General features: G+C 39.5%; 1 protein-coding gene across 11 annotated transcripts in view; it reads left to right on the top strand.

Annotated features, from left to right (window-relative positions):
• Positions 1 to 15,118, top strand: part of NFAT5 (nuclear factor of activated T cells 5) — a 72,151-nt gene that overhangs the window by 22,756 nt on the left and 34,277 nt on the right. For 5 of the 11 annotated variants that reach the window (XM_073659237.1, XM_073659241.1, XM_073659238.1 and 2 more), the window contains exon 2: positions 8,453 to 8,578. In XM_073659237.1, coding sequence (XP_073515338.1) covers positions 8,453 to 8,578 — 126 coding nt within the window. Of the gene's footprint in view, positions 1 to 8,450; positions 8,579 to 11,287; positions 11,323 to 14,752; positions 14,815 to 15,118 lie in introns of those variants that run through there. The other 6 variants (XM_073659242.1, XM_073659244.1, XM_073659247.1 and 3 more) reach the window with 4 other exon arrangements.

Genomic DNA, 15,118 nt, shown 5'->3' on the forward strand with positions numbered 1-15,118 from the left:
ATCCTGAGTTATATCCTGTATTATACCCCAGAGCTGCACTCATATACTGCTGGTGCAGTCACTGTGTATATGCATTACTAATCCTGTACTGATCCTGAGTTACATCCTGTATTATACCCCAGAGCTGCACTCACTATTCTGCTGGTGCAGTCAGTGTACATACATTACTTACTGTGGAGTGAAAAAGTGTTTGCCCGCTTCCTGATTTCTTATTCTTTTGTATGTTTGTCACACTTAAATGTTTCAGATCACAAAACAAATTTAAATATTAGACAAAGATAACACAAGAAATCACAAAATACAGTTTTAAATAAAGGTCTTTACTATTAAGGGAAAAATAAATCCAAACTTACAGGGTCCTGTGTGAAAAAGTGATTACCCCCTAAACCTAATAACTGATTGGGCCGCCCTCAGCAGCAACAATTGCAATCAAATGTTTGCTATAACTGGCAATAAGTCTTTTACAACGCTCTTTAGGAACTTTGGCCACTTATCTTTGCAAAATTGTTGTAATTCAGCCACATTTGAGGGTTTCCAAGCATGAAACGCCTTTTTAAGGTCCGGCCACAGCATCTCAGTCGGATTAAGGTCAGGACTTTTACTAGGCCACTCCAAAGTCTTTGTTTTGTTTTTCTTAAGCCATTCAGAGGAGGACTTGCTGGTGTGTTTTGGATCATTGTCCTGCTGTATAACCCAAGTGCACTTCTGTTTGAGGTCATGAACAGATGGCTGGACATTCTCCTTCAGGATTTTTTGGTAGACGGCAAAATTCATTGTTCCATTTAGCGCAACAAAATGACCTCAGACCATCACACTACCACTACCAGATTTTACTGTTGGTATGATGTTCCTTTTTCTGAAGTGCTGTGTTACTTATACGCCAGATGTAATGGGACATACACCTTGCAAAAAGTTCAACTTTTGTCTTGTCAGTCCACAGTAGTCTCCCAAAAGTCTTGGCGATCATCAAGATGTTTTCTGGCAAACCTGTTATTTTTGCTCAGCAGTGGTTTTCGTCTTGGAACTCTGCCATGCATGCCATTTTTGCCCAGTCTCTTTATGGTGGAATCATGAACACTGACCTTAACAAAGTCAAGTGAGGCCTGCAGTTGTTTGGATGTTATGGGGTCTTTTGTGACCTCTTGGATGGGACTCCACTGCGCTCTTGGGGTAATTTTGGTCAGCCGGACACTCCTGGCAAGGCTCACCACTGTTCCATGGATGAATAATGGCTCTCACTGTGGTTCGCTGGAGCCCTAAAGCTTTAGAAATTGCTTTATAACCTTTTCCAGACTGATAGATCTCAATTACTTTGTCATTTGTTCCTGGATTTCTTTGGATTGCCGCATGATGTCTAGCTTTTGAGGATCTTTTTGTCTACTTCACTTTGTCAGGAAGGTCCTATTTAAGTGATTGCTTGATAGAGAACAGGTGTGGCAGTAATCAGGCCTGTGTGTAGCTAGGGAAATTGAACTCTGATTACCAAATATGTGATAAAGCACAGTTAATTTATGTTTTAAAGTGGGGGGTGCAATCACTTTTTCACACAGGGCCCTGTAGGTTTGCATTTCTTTTTCCTTTAATAATAAAGACCTTAATTTAAAAACTGAATTTGTCTTTGTCTAATATTTAAAGTTGTTTTGGGATCTGAAACATGTACAGTACAGACCTAAAGTTTGGATACACCTTCTCATTTAAAGATTTTTCTGTATTTTCATGACTATGAAAATTGTACATTCACACTGAAGGCATCAAAGCTATGAATTAATACTTACCAAAAAAGAGTGAAACAACTGAAAATATGTCTTATATTCTAGGTTCTTCAGAGTAGCCACCTTTTGCTTTGATGACTGCTTTGCACACTCTTGGCATTCTCTTGATGAGCTTCAAGAGGTAGTCACCGGAAATGGTTTTCACTTCACAGGTGTGCCCTGTCAGATTTAATAAGTGGGATTTCTTGCCTTATAAATGGGGTTGGGACCATCAGTTCTGTTGTGCAGAAGTCAAGTGGATACACAGCTGATAGTCCTACTGAATAGACTTTTAGAATTTGTATTATGGCAAGAAAAAAGCAGCTAAGTAAAGAAAAACGAGTGGCCATCATTACTTTAAGAAATGAAGGTCAGTCAGTCCGAAAAATTGGGCAAGCTTTGAAAGTGTCCCCAAGTGCAGTTGCAAAAACCATCAAGCGCTACAAAGAAACTGGCTCACATGAGGACCGCCCCAGGAAAGGAAGACCAAGCGTCACCTCTGCTTCTGAGGATAAGTTTATCCAAGTCACCAGCCTCAGAAATCGCAGGTTAACAGCAGCTCAGATTAGAGACCAGGTCAATGCCACACAGAGTTCTAGCAGCAGACACATCTCTACAACAACGGTTAAGAGGAGACTTTGTGCAGCAGGCCTTCATGGTAAAATAGCTGCTAGGAAACCACTGCTAAGGACAGGCAACAAGCAGAAGAGACTTGTTTGGGCTAAAGAACACAAGGAATGGACATTAGACCAGTGGAAATCTGTGCTTTGGTCTAATGAGTCCAAATCTGAGATCTTTGGTTCCAACCACCGTGTCTTTGTGCGACGCAGAAAAGGTGAACGGATGGACTCTACATGCCTGGTTCCCACCGTGAAGCATGGAGGAGGAGATGTGATGGTGTGGGGGTGCTTTGCTGGTGACACTGTTGGGGATTTATACAAAATTGAAGGCATACTGAACCAGCATGGCTACCACAGCATCTTGCAGCAGCATGCTATTCCATCCGGTTTGCATTTAGTTGGACCATCATTTATTTTTCAACAGGAAAATGACCCCAAACACACCTCCAGGCTGTGTACGGGCTATTTGATCAAGAAGGAGAGTGATGGGGTGCTACGCCAGATGACCTGGCCTTCACAGTCACCAGACCTGAACCCAATCGAGATGGTTTGGGGTGAGCTTGACAGCAGAGTGAAGGCAAAAGGCCAACAAGTGCTAAGCATCTCTGGGAACTCCTTCAAGATTGTTGGAAGACCATTTCCGGTGACTACCTCTTGAAGCTCATCAAGAGAATGCCAAGAGTGTACAAAGCAGTCATCAAAGCAAAAGGTGGCTACTTTGAAGAACCTAGAATATAAGACATATTTTCAGTTGTTTCACACTTTTTTGTTAAGTATATAATTCCACATGTGTTAATTCATAGTTTTGATGCCTTCAGTGTGAATGTACAATTTTCAAAGTCATGAAAATACAGAAAAATCTTTAAATGAGAAGTTGTGTCCAAACTTTTGGTCTGTACTGTATGTGTAACAAACATAAAAAAGAATAAGAAATCAAGAAGGGGGCAAACACTTTTTCACACCACTGTATCCTGTACTGATCCTGAGTTACATCCTGTATTATACTCCAGAGCTGCACTCACTATTCTGCTGGTGCTGTCACTGTGTACATACATTACATTACTTATCCTGTACTGATCCTGAGCTATATCCTGTATTACACTCCAGAGCTGCACTCACTATTTTGCTGGGGGGTCACTGTGTACATACATTACATTACTGATCCTGAGTTATATCCTGTATTCTACCCCAGAGCTGCACGCTCTATTTTGCTGGGGGGTCACTGTGTACATACATTACTTGACATTTGTTGTACTTATTCTGAGTTACAGCATGTATGATATTCCAGAGCAACATTTCCAATTCTGCTTGCTTCTCGAAAACCTACCTTCTACCTTGCTGACTCACACAGAACATCAGAGATTGATCTGGTAATTTACGTTATAGCAAGAACTTGATACATCACTATAATGGTTCCTCCAAGCTGTTAACAGTGTGTCTGTTTGACTACAGGCTTATCGTCTGTTTTCAAGCCATCAGATTTGTGAAGGCAGCTCTGGAGTAAGACCTATAAGTAGTGTTGAGCGAGTATGTCTCATTATCCCTTTCGGTGAGCATGCTCGGGTGCTCGCCGAGTATTTTGGCGTGCTCAGCATTTCTTTTACTGTTGCCACGGCTGCCTGTGTCACTGCTATTGGACAGGCAATCCCTGCATGTGTCACAGCTGTCTAACAGCTGTGATACTTGCAGCCGCGGTGACAGTAAAAGAAATGCCGAGCACGTCAAAATACTCGGCGAGCACCCGAGCATGCTCGCCGAAAGGGTTAATGAGACATACTCGCTCAACAGTACCTGTAACACATGCCTTTTCTTAAACAAGGTTTATCTTTAGTTCATCTCTTTTTCATGTGTGACTTCCTTCTCTTGACACCTCATCCTCTCTAGCACTCGTGGTCATCTTACATGCACTGAATTACCCGAGCTTTTATCAGTTCTTCATCAGCCGTCTTCCCTCAGACATCTCCTATGTAGCAAGCAGCAACAGTGTATTGCGCAGCACAGAAGACATGGCACGAGGGCAGCTACTGGCACTGCTGATGGAGAATGTGGTCAGAGCGCCAATACAACAGTATCACTCATGTAGTGTTTGTATTTGGAAGACACATATTAATGAACACAAGAGGCGATGCGTGAGGATTGTGGTTAATACATCATATGATACATGAGGATCGTGTCAAAGTAACAATTTTATTAAAACCAATTTCCAGATATTGAAAATTTGTTTTTTTAAAAAAAGTGGTTATCTCTGCCAAGGCATATGGGCATCAAAGTGAGGCATCTGCTCTTCTTTTAGCCGCACAACTATGTATTACATGGACGCCCAGTTATTTAATTAAACCCCCATGTAATGCAATGTTCTTATTCTGTAGTGGGAGGGATAAAGCCACCTTCCATTAATTCATTAACTGTTAAATCAACTAATCCTGAGAACGTGGGTCTCAAAGTTCCCTGTGTTTAAGGAGCAGTACTGAGCATGTGCGACCAACTTTGCAGTGGTCGCACATGCTCCCTATCGCTCCATTCACAAAAAGGACTTTTTGTGATCCCTATTCTTGTAATTGACCACCAGTGATCATATATCTATCTTGTTGATAGTTTATATGTGCTCTTCATGTGTTGGTCGTAGTCCCTTTACTGGTCAGATGGGTTATGAAATGTAAGGGGTTTTGGGTTACGGAAGGGAAGGGGGGAGGGTTTCGCTTTGAGCCATTTGGCTTGGAGGCCTCTCCTTTTTTTTTATTTTCCATGTCTCCATATTCTTGCCATATTATTGTAGCCCTGTACAGAGTGGGACTATCGCGCCAAAAAGCACACGGTCCTCTGCCAAACTAACCTTCCGTAACACTGCTGACTCGGCCGTGACGTCGCAGCGAGTGGCTTAAATAACCTCATCCATTTCCAACACTTCGCTTTCTCACCGTGAAAGCATCAAGGACTGTGGAGCGTCACGTGGCTCTGAATTATTTTCTTTGTTTTTTCCTTATTTTTTTTATTCTTTTTTTCTTTTATTATGGGTCATGGAGAGTTTATAGGACTGTTTTGTTGCCTTGTGAATAGTTCACATACTTTTTTTTACAGTTCGACTTTACGTTTCCTTTCTGGAGATTTATAGCTAAAAATATTCCACTGCTTGCTTTGTCATGGATTGTAAGCTCTAGAGGTGAGCGGTGGCTTTGTTGGGGATGTTCACTGAATTTGGCTTTATTTTGCAGGTCTTGGGATGTAATTTGTTCAGTGTTTATTAGGGACATAGAAATTTTTTTTTCTGGAGGACGAAGTGTCAACGAAAGCGTAACTTTTGCACTTTAAAGCCACGGCCTTTACATTGGATGCTGGACATTCAGATGGATTGGCTTGGATCCAGCAATAGGATCTTAAGAAGGAGACCCCCTTTCTATGACCTCCACTTGTCCAAAAAAAAAGACATACACATGGGGAGATGTCTAGATTTAGTAAAACATGGCTGCTTTCTTCTTAGAATAGCACTACACCTGCTCATAGGTCATATATAGTATTGGACATGAACAATTCCCATCAGTGACCAAAGAAACCATCTGCAAAATCGAGCTGCCATTTAGACATGTATTTTGCATAGGCCACTGTCTCCCATTGTAAAATAACTTATGATTTTTACAGTTTCCATCTATATAAGAAGGCGCAAATAAAGTCAACGGGAATTTTGGTTTCCGTGTTTTTTATGGATCCCTTCCTGTCATAAAGGTTGATCTTGATTCCATATGTTAAGTGCTGGACATCTCTATAATATGTGTTCATGTGTATGTCAGTAAGGAAAAAATGCCCAATAAAAAAAGTAAAGGTGCTCCTGCCTCCCTCCTATGTAGCTGGAGGTGGAGATATATACGAGCGTACTGTACAACATGACAACCAGATCTGGGTAGGATTTAATATTAATCCGAGCCCTTGCGAGGGGCCAACTCTCAGTAAAATTCTCAAGGTTGCTGAATGCAATCTCGTACATTAGGTCACATTTTATGCCGCTGACCTCAAAAGACCAGCGTGGCATCGAGCCAGCAAAAAGATCCCTTGTATAGATGTCTTAAGTGGAGGGACGGAAGAAAAACTTGGAACATCGTAAACCAGCACCCAGTTTTAATTTGGCCTCTGGTAAGAGCAGGCTGGGGGGTTAAATAATGCAAGCGCTGCTGGCAAGGGAAAGGCACCACTTCCTTCTCAAAAAGTTGGCCACTGCAGATACTAGCACAATCACAAGCCCAGGGGGACTTGGTTTCCAGGCTTGGATCACCTCTCAACCCTTCAGACCTCCCCCACACATATTATCTTACATGTTTCTGGATATTTTGGAAATTATGTAGACACTGAAGATCTTAACGGTTCTATGATATGTTTATTGCTCAGGGAATTGGGAAATTAGTGGCGCCATATCCCTTTCCTTGCTTTAGAAGATACAATTGTTAGTATACTCGTTATTCTTGTTGCTAACCATATTACTTTTTTGGATTGCGAGTGGTCGAGCCAATCATGGCTGCCATTACGGCACCTCCATAGGGCAGATCTGCGGTCTCTTACATGGCATGGAGACTGTCATGTCCTGCTGCATCTCAATGGTTGCGAAAATTACCTTCATTACCGTTAAAGGTGTATTCCCATCTTATACAGTGATGACATCACTAGAATGCAGGTGTGACCTTTGGGACACCTCAGTAACCCAAAGGCCAAGACTGATTTATCACTTCAGATCTCCAGGCTGCTGGCCGTGCATGGTACTGGATCTGGCCACATCTACTTGAATAGGGCTGCGCTACAGATCTCAGCACAACAGGGGGTCACTGTGCTGGAAAAACAAAGAGGACGAGGCTGCGCTAAGTAATATCCTCGGCCCTTTTATTCTCCGTATCAGTGGTACCATATGTAATGAGGATTGTCTGCTACTTCTGTAATGTAGCCAGTAGTGACTACGCCTGGGCTACTATATCCTTATGTAAAATTACTAATTTAGTTACACAAGCTGCAGTTAATTGCTCTGAGCATTGACACTCCCTGCACTTCTAATTGACTTTTATCTTCCACTGGTTGACATGTCTCAATTTCGGCTTATGTAATTATTATTAACCCTCTGGCTCCATCTCCATGAGGGACTGTGTTCTCTATGAGAAAGTTACCGACTGACACCTTGGCCGGTGGCTTATCTCCTGGAGAACGATGCAATGCAATCAGCAGTCCAAAACCGGACATGTTCGACATCTCTCTTAAATCATCCGTCGCCCTGTGCCCTATATACATTAGACCATTGGCCAAACCAGTAGATGTCAGCAAGTTCATTAGTCTAATGTGCATGGCGGCGTAAGATCTATGCCCCAATGTCTCTTCCGGCAAGAACCAGCAGGTGAGATTTAATACTTCTCTCCATAGAAATAATGTGCACATTTGGATGAGCCAAGCATGGGGTTGTCTAGCTATAAAAAAAAAAAAAAAAAAAAAAAAAAAAAGGTGTTTTAATATAAGTGGAAAAAAATATTCTATTTACTTATATACTTGAATTAAGAAAGCTTCTCTGGTCTTGAGATATTGTTGCCTGTCCTCCTATACCTTTCTCCTAATATGAGCTACATTCCTCTCCTGAATGAAGGAGGCTGGCCTACTGGCTCGTTTAATAGCCAAGGCAGCCCCACTGTTTAGAAAGAGAATTTATCACAAAGTTTTATCAACTTTTACCCAGGGCTGTGGAGTCGGAGCCCATTTTGGTGGAGTCGGTAGAAAATGGACCAACTCCGACTCCTAAAATATATAGTAAATTGGGTATAGTAGTCCAATGCAGTTTGTGGGGAATATTTTATCACAAGAATTTGGGAAAGTTATGAAATGTCCTATAAATGTCTGTCTGAGATGAATCTGTGATGCAGTAAATTTATCACTTACACATGAGCCGTGGAGTCGGAGTTGGAGTCTGTGTCATGGAAATTGAGGAGTCGGAGGTTTGGCTTACCGATTCCGCAAGCCTTGCTTTTACCTATGTCTTACTAATTCATTGAGTTTTTTCATTTTGCATTTTTATTTTTGCATCTTAATCCATTTTTGCCTGTTCTTTTTTTTCCTTTTTAGAATCGGTTTATGACCTTCTCCCAAAGGAGCTGCAGTTACCCACATCTCGTGAAACCTCTGTCGCACCAATGAGTCAGACGAGCGGTGGAGAGGCAGGATCGCCTCCGCCGGCTGTAGTCGCTGCTGGTACGCATATAATTTCATCTCTCTAGTTCAATAAACCGGTTGTTGTTTACTTATATATTTATATTTTTTGCCTTGTTGTTTTTTTATTTTATTTTTATTCTATCCTTGGCCTAAATGAACAGCGCTGGTAAAGTGGAGCGTGGTTTATGTGATGATGTCCAAAGAGGCAAAATTGAGTTATTGAAAAAAAAAAAAAAAAAAAAATGTATTCCTTATTTTTTTTATCTATAATTTGTGTGCATGCCGTTATTTGCACACAAATGTGTTCCTGAGCTGGGCAGAATGACTCCACTATGATTCCAGCACATGTCGAGCATTTATTGCTGCGGAGGAATTGGTTGGCAGCTGGAGCGCCCCCTTTATAAATTATTATGTAATCCTGTTATATTACATCCTAACTCCTTCTCTGTTAGACTAATCGCCCCTTTCCTTTATCCAAACCATTTTGGGCTTTTTTTTTTTTTTTTTATTTTGTTCCTTGGTTCTTATTGTTACCATTTATTATAAATGACTTATGTCCTTTTATATTTATTCAGAAAATTCCAAATGAATTTATCATCCCTTTAGATAATGATTCATATTATACAGCAGCAGTTGATTAAATTGCTTTATATCTGATTTGTGGCCCCAGATATTTCTGTTGCTGGCATGATATAGCCAGAGTCATACATAAACCCCACTCCACATTTCATCCATCCTGTGAAATGCAATACTTTACAGCGCCGCTCATTGTCCTGTCTCCAAATCTGTGGTTTTATTGTGTTAGTTTTATCCCAGTGCATTTTTTTTTTTTTAACCAAAAAGTTTATTTTTTCCTATTGCACTGCCATTTTTCCCAATAAACCCACAGATTGCCGCGTGTCTACCTTTTTTTTTTATTGCTTGGTTACTTGTGTATTGCCGTACAAATAGCCCTAATTCATTACATGGAATATACCGCCTGTTGCCTCCACGGCTTTTCTCGCTTTCGGACTGAGCTAAAAATAATGTGTCTTGTTTATATTGGCTGCGGTCGGGGCGGGTAATTAGAGATTACTCTTATCGGCTGTGGTTATCACAGAATGTGCACGGGTTGATTAACCTACTAAATCAGACCTGACAGTCGGCGTTGGTACAGTATGATTGGAGTCAGCTCAAGGGGAGTAATGGGGGAAAAAAATAAATGGGTATTATATTTTATCTAAAAATAATTGCATCTTTTATGCTCCAGACCTCAGTTCACCCCATTTAAAAAAAAAAAAAAAAAAAAAGGAAATATGACCTTGGCCGTACGGTTGGTGAAATGCAAACTTTTTTTCCTCTGTTTTCCAATAACAGAAGCGTTTCGGTATATTCAGGTGCTTTTGTGTAAATATATGGAGGATATATTTTTACATCAGGGGACTTCCTGCTGTTTAGATCATTCCAGAATATTTTGGAAAATTCGACAATGCACCTGGAAGACTAATTCCTGCTGCAAGATGAGGCTAAAGTATAAAAAGTATCAAAACCATGAAACTTTTAATGGGTAAATAAACAGAAAAATTTGTAAAATATATGTAAAATAAAAAACAATTCTGATTATTCATCCCACTTTGGGAACTCTTGAAATAAGGAGTTTTAAAGGTGACGACCAATTTAAGCCCCTATAGGGCTTGTCACTTTCTGCAGATCAAGGTAGGCGTAAAAATCTGCATTATTATGCAGAGCTTCAGTGTGACTATTAATATACATATAAAGACCCCCTCCCACACTCATTTCTTTATGGAAGGGGGCAGAAAATGACATTAATGTCAGTAAATGAAGCTGAATTGGTAGAGTTGAAATATGCACCCCCGTGAAAAAGGACTTTTTTTTTTCCATACTTGGCCCAGGAAGAATTTACGCTATAAAAGGACAAGTTGATGGGAAATAGTCTGATATGGATGCCCCCCTATGACAGCAGTACAATTTCTAGGGAACAAACTCCACCCTACCTCTGCTGTTTGAGAAGTGGGATGCCAACGTACCATAAATTCTTGATTTACACCAGGTTTCACTGTATCTAGTTTCAGGTGTAGAATCAGAAATTGAATAGGAAAGCTGCAGTGTAAAGCATGGTGAACAGCATAATCGCTTGAGCTTCTACGACTTTAACTGATCATGCCGAACTGAGAGTATCCAAGGCTGAAAAAAAACTAAACTAACCCTTTTTATAGCGTAAATCTCAAAAGATAATTATTTTTCTTTAAGCACGAGATTGTAAAGTACTGCCAGTTTGTATTTCATTATCACCGCCCCCAACCGCAGCCAAGACATTTTGGGGTGAGGTGGGGGGCGCGCAATCAGTATATCCTTTTTGCTGAGGCAACCGGCTATTGAGTTTTGACCCTGCTGACTAATTTAAACTAACGCGAGCGTAAATATATTCCAGACGTACACCTGTGTATGGCTGTATGAATTTCGGAAACTTGGGGGTTGAGGGAGGGGGTAGGTGAATGCAGACACGACAGTATTTCAGAGAGAATGTGGCCTAAAATATTGCTGAAATTGGAATTCCATGTGATAATTGGATTGCTTTAATATTTTTTTTACATTTTTTATCCTTCTTTTATATTTGCTGGGATGCTAGCTGTTTTCTCTATTAATACAGTTAACTTGCATTCTAGCTTCTCCACTCAGAGGCAGGCATCGTGTGGTGGGTTGTGTGACTATGTCTGTCTATCAATAGTGAAGACAAATATTGCCAGAGACACTAAACCCATCCAAACTCACCCAGGGTATAGGTCGGTCTCGTTTTCAGACTTCTTCCTAAGCCTTTTTTTTTCCTTTCTTTCTTTTCTTTTCTTTTTATTCAATTTATTTTATTTTTTTTAAATAGTGGATTGATGATGAATGTTGGTAAAAATGTTCATTTTCTTTTATTTATTTTTATTCACAATATTACAAAAAATAATAATAGAATTGGCAAATTTATTTTGACCATGGATTTATTGCCACGTTGCTTGTGCATATGTTTTTATGTGTACCTGGGAGTCTACATGAAATACAGTCGGTCACGTGTTATCATTTGTATATCCAGTATTGGATTTGCTAAAGGAAAGGCACTGGGTATGAAATCTAATATTTTTCATTATTAATTTACTATATGCTGGCTGCCCTCTGTGATCACTGATTTTGGTATTGTAGCCACATCCATTCAGTTGTTCATTTTGCAAAAAATAAAAAAAATATGGTAAAGTATCTTACTTTACTAATCTAATTAATCACTGTAGCATCACATAAAGAATTACCATTAAGCTTCTTTTTTTTTTTTTTTTTAAACAAATTTAAAAAATAATTACATTAATATATGTTGTCAATTACAGTATATTTTCCACCCATTTTTTTATTACTATTTTATTACTTCTAATATTATTCAGAGAATCCAACAGAAAAGTTTAAGGTTTGGTGTCCTCAGTGGTTGATACCTTTTAATGGCTAACTGAAAAGATGGTAATAAATTGTAAGCTTTCGAGACAGCTCAGGCCTCTTCATCAGGCATAGAATAACACAAAGCTGAAGAATCTCATATTTATACACAGCAGGGCACAAGAATAATGCAATAGATGAGACAAGTGACGTGAAGCAGAACTAGGAGTATGGGAGGGGGGAGAAAATACAAACTCATGACAACTTTTGACACTCTCAGTGCAGGAATGAATGTGTCTCATAGATTTATGTCATTCTACCTCAAATAAGGAATGTGCTCCTCAGACCTGTGGGGTCATCACAACCATGGATCAGACTTCAATCACAGGACAATAAAACTTTCACACTCCTTAACTATGAACTGCTCCAATATTTAAGGCCACAACTCTTTCTGCACCCTCCCACACTCATAGTTCTGCTTCACGTCACTTGTCTCATCTATTGCATTATTCTTGTGCCCTGCTGTGTATAAAAATGTGATTCTTCAGCTTTGTGTTATTCTAGACCTGATGAAGAGGCCTGAGCAGTCTCAAAAGCTTGCAATTTTTTACCATCTTTTCAGTTAGCCATTAAAAGGTATCAACCACTGAGGACTCTCAAATCTTAATATTTTTCTATCTACTGCCTAACACGGTACAAAGATATATCTTTTTCCTGTAACAGAAAAGTTTTGCTTTTTCAAATAGACACTATATGGACAAAAGTATGATCCCCCGCCACGTTACGTTGTGCAGGAGCCTTTGTTACCTCCCATTCTATAACCATAGACATTAATATGAAGTTCTAGTGAGGTTCTGTACAAGATGTTGGAGTGTTTCTTTGGGAATCTTTGACCATTCATCCAGAAGAACATTTGTGAGACACTGATGTTGGGGGGGAGGCCGGGCTCACAATCTCCAGTTGTAGCTCATTTCTAAGTTGTTGGATGGGGCCGAGGTCTGGGCTTTGTGCGACCGCTCATGTTCTTCTACCAAACTCCCCCAACCATTTCTGTATGGACCTTGTGTTCTGGGCACAGTCATGGGGAGCAGAAAAGGGCATTTCACAAACTGTTCCCACAAAGCTGGAAGCTACAGTTGTCTACAGTGTTTTGTGCTGAACTAGAACTGGAACTAAGGGGCCGAGGCTGAACGTTAAAAAAAACAAGCCCATAGTATTATCCTTACTGCACCAAACTGTACAACGGACACAATGCAGTCAGGCAGGTAACGTTCTCCTGGCATTCACCAAACCCAGACTCCTTCATCAGACGCCAGATAAAGAAGTGTGATCCTTCACTGCACAGAACACGTCTCCTCCAGAGTCCAGTGGTGACGGCTTTACACCACTCCATCCGATGCTCCGTATTGTGTTTGGTGATGTAAGGCTGCATACAGCCACTTTGTGGCTGAGTTGCTGCGGCTCCTTCCTCCTTGCAATAATATCACTCACAGGTGATGGGGGAAGATTTAGAAGGAAGAAATGTCGTGAACGGACTTGTTACATCAGTATCCGTGAGCTCTTTACCACCAGCCATTCTGTCATTTTAGTAAAAGCAGACGGTATGGCGAGGGGACGGAGGTTATACACCTGGGGGCGAGGGGCCGGAGGTTATACACCGAGGGGTAATGGGAAATGTTATACAATGGGTGGCGAGGGTCTGGAGGTTATACACCAGGAACAATGGGACTGAATAAAAAACCTGAGTGATTAAAATGTGGGGCCCAATATTTCTGTCCATATAGTATTTTTCAGAAAGTGATGATAAAAAGTTTACTATTTTTAACAAAAGTCCTAATGGACTAAGCAAAGTGGCTTCAAATCTGGTTAAACAAAATAATATAATACAAGCCTTAATATTAAAGCATTTTCTTAATGCATGACCAAGAACAACCACAGCACCTATACAGTTCTATAATTTTCTTTTTCAATGTGAATGCTTTGGAAAGTCACTGAATTTTTTATTTTTTATTTTATTTTTTTTTTTATTTCAGCTGCAAAGTATAGCAATGTGCACAAACACTGTGTAAAATGGAACTGATAAAAAATATTTTTTTTCCTTCAATTTCCCAAAAAATGGCAATTTTAAGTCCAGTCGCCATAGTTGTTATTTATCCCCATATCACAATAATTATAGCTATGGAAAATGTCTGGAATATATTCCTCCCCAAAATATTATCTTTTATATTGAAAGGAAATTGCTTTTAACCCTTGGGGGGTGGGGACATTCTCTTAATGGTACTAGTTAAGTTATCTCCATTTGGCCAATTTTTTTAACATATTGGTTTGTGATCGAACGTCTTATATTTATTTAATAATTGAGTCATTAATTCTAATTATATATAATGCATCTTTGTGAACTTTGACCAATAGCATTACCCCTTTGGTAAACGGAAAACCTATATTAATATATTATATTGTGATATACTTGCTTAATATTCATAAAAAGCCATCATATAAAGGCTGGATGACTTCGTAATAAATCCACCGGCATAAATAATAATTCATTGTGGCTTAATCGAACCAGTCTATCAAGAAAGTGATGTAAGGTCAACACCCGGTCTATTAATGACCTTAATTACCCCCTTTTTTTACATACTATTTAGGGTCCAACTCTGCATCAGTTCCATTTTGCACAGTATTTGAGTTTGTCTCTTACTTCTATTATTTTATTTTATTTTTTTATCTTTTCTTATTTTTAATAGTTTGATGAACTGGAATAATTAGCAGCTGTTTCTCATTTATTTTCTCATATTTTTATTCCAGGATTTGCCTCTGAAGCAGGGAGTGTCTGCATTAAAAATGACCTGTAGTTCTCTGCTTCATAGGTTAGAAACTTATTTTAATATTTTGTGGCTACAGTCAGTCCCATTAAAAAAAAAAAAATACATGTACTAATTGGCAATACATGTTTACCACAAAAACATTTTATATGGGGGTTCAAATAATTTTCATTGATTTTTGCAATTGGCTGAAAATTTCTAAATTCTATCTAAGAAAGTAAGATTATATAACTTTTTTGGATTTATTTTTTTCTTTTAGCCTTTTTTTATCTTAAACGTTATTGGCACAGCCAGTACAGAATGGGCAATTTTTTTTAGTTACTGGCTAGTAATATTTTAGCCAATTTTT

This window comes from Phyllobates terribilis, unplaced genomic scaffold (assembly GCF_046119375.1).
Source record: "Phyllobates terribilis strain yellow unplaced genomic scaffold, ASM4611937v1 Scaffold_13__5_contigs__length_258822181, whole genome shotgun sequence".
NCBI classification, from domain to species: domain Eukaryota; kingdom Metazoa; phylum Chordata; class Amphibia; order Anura; family Dendrobatidae; genus Phyllobates; species Phyllobates terribilis.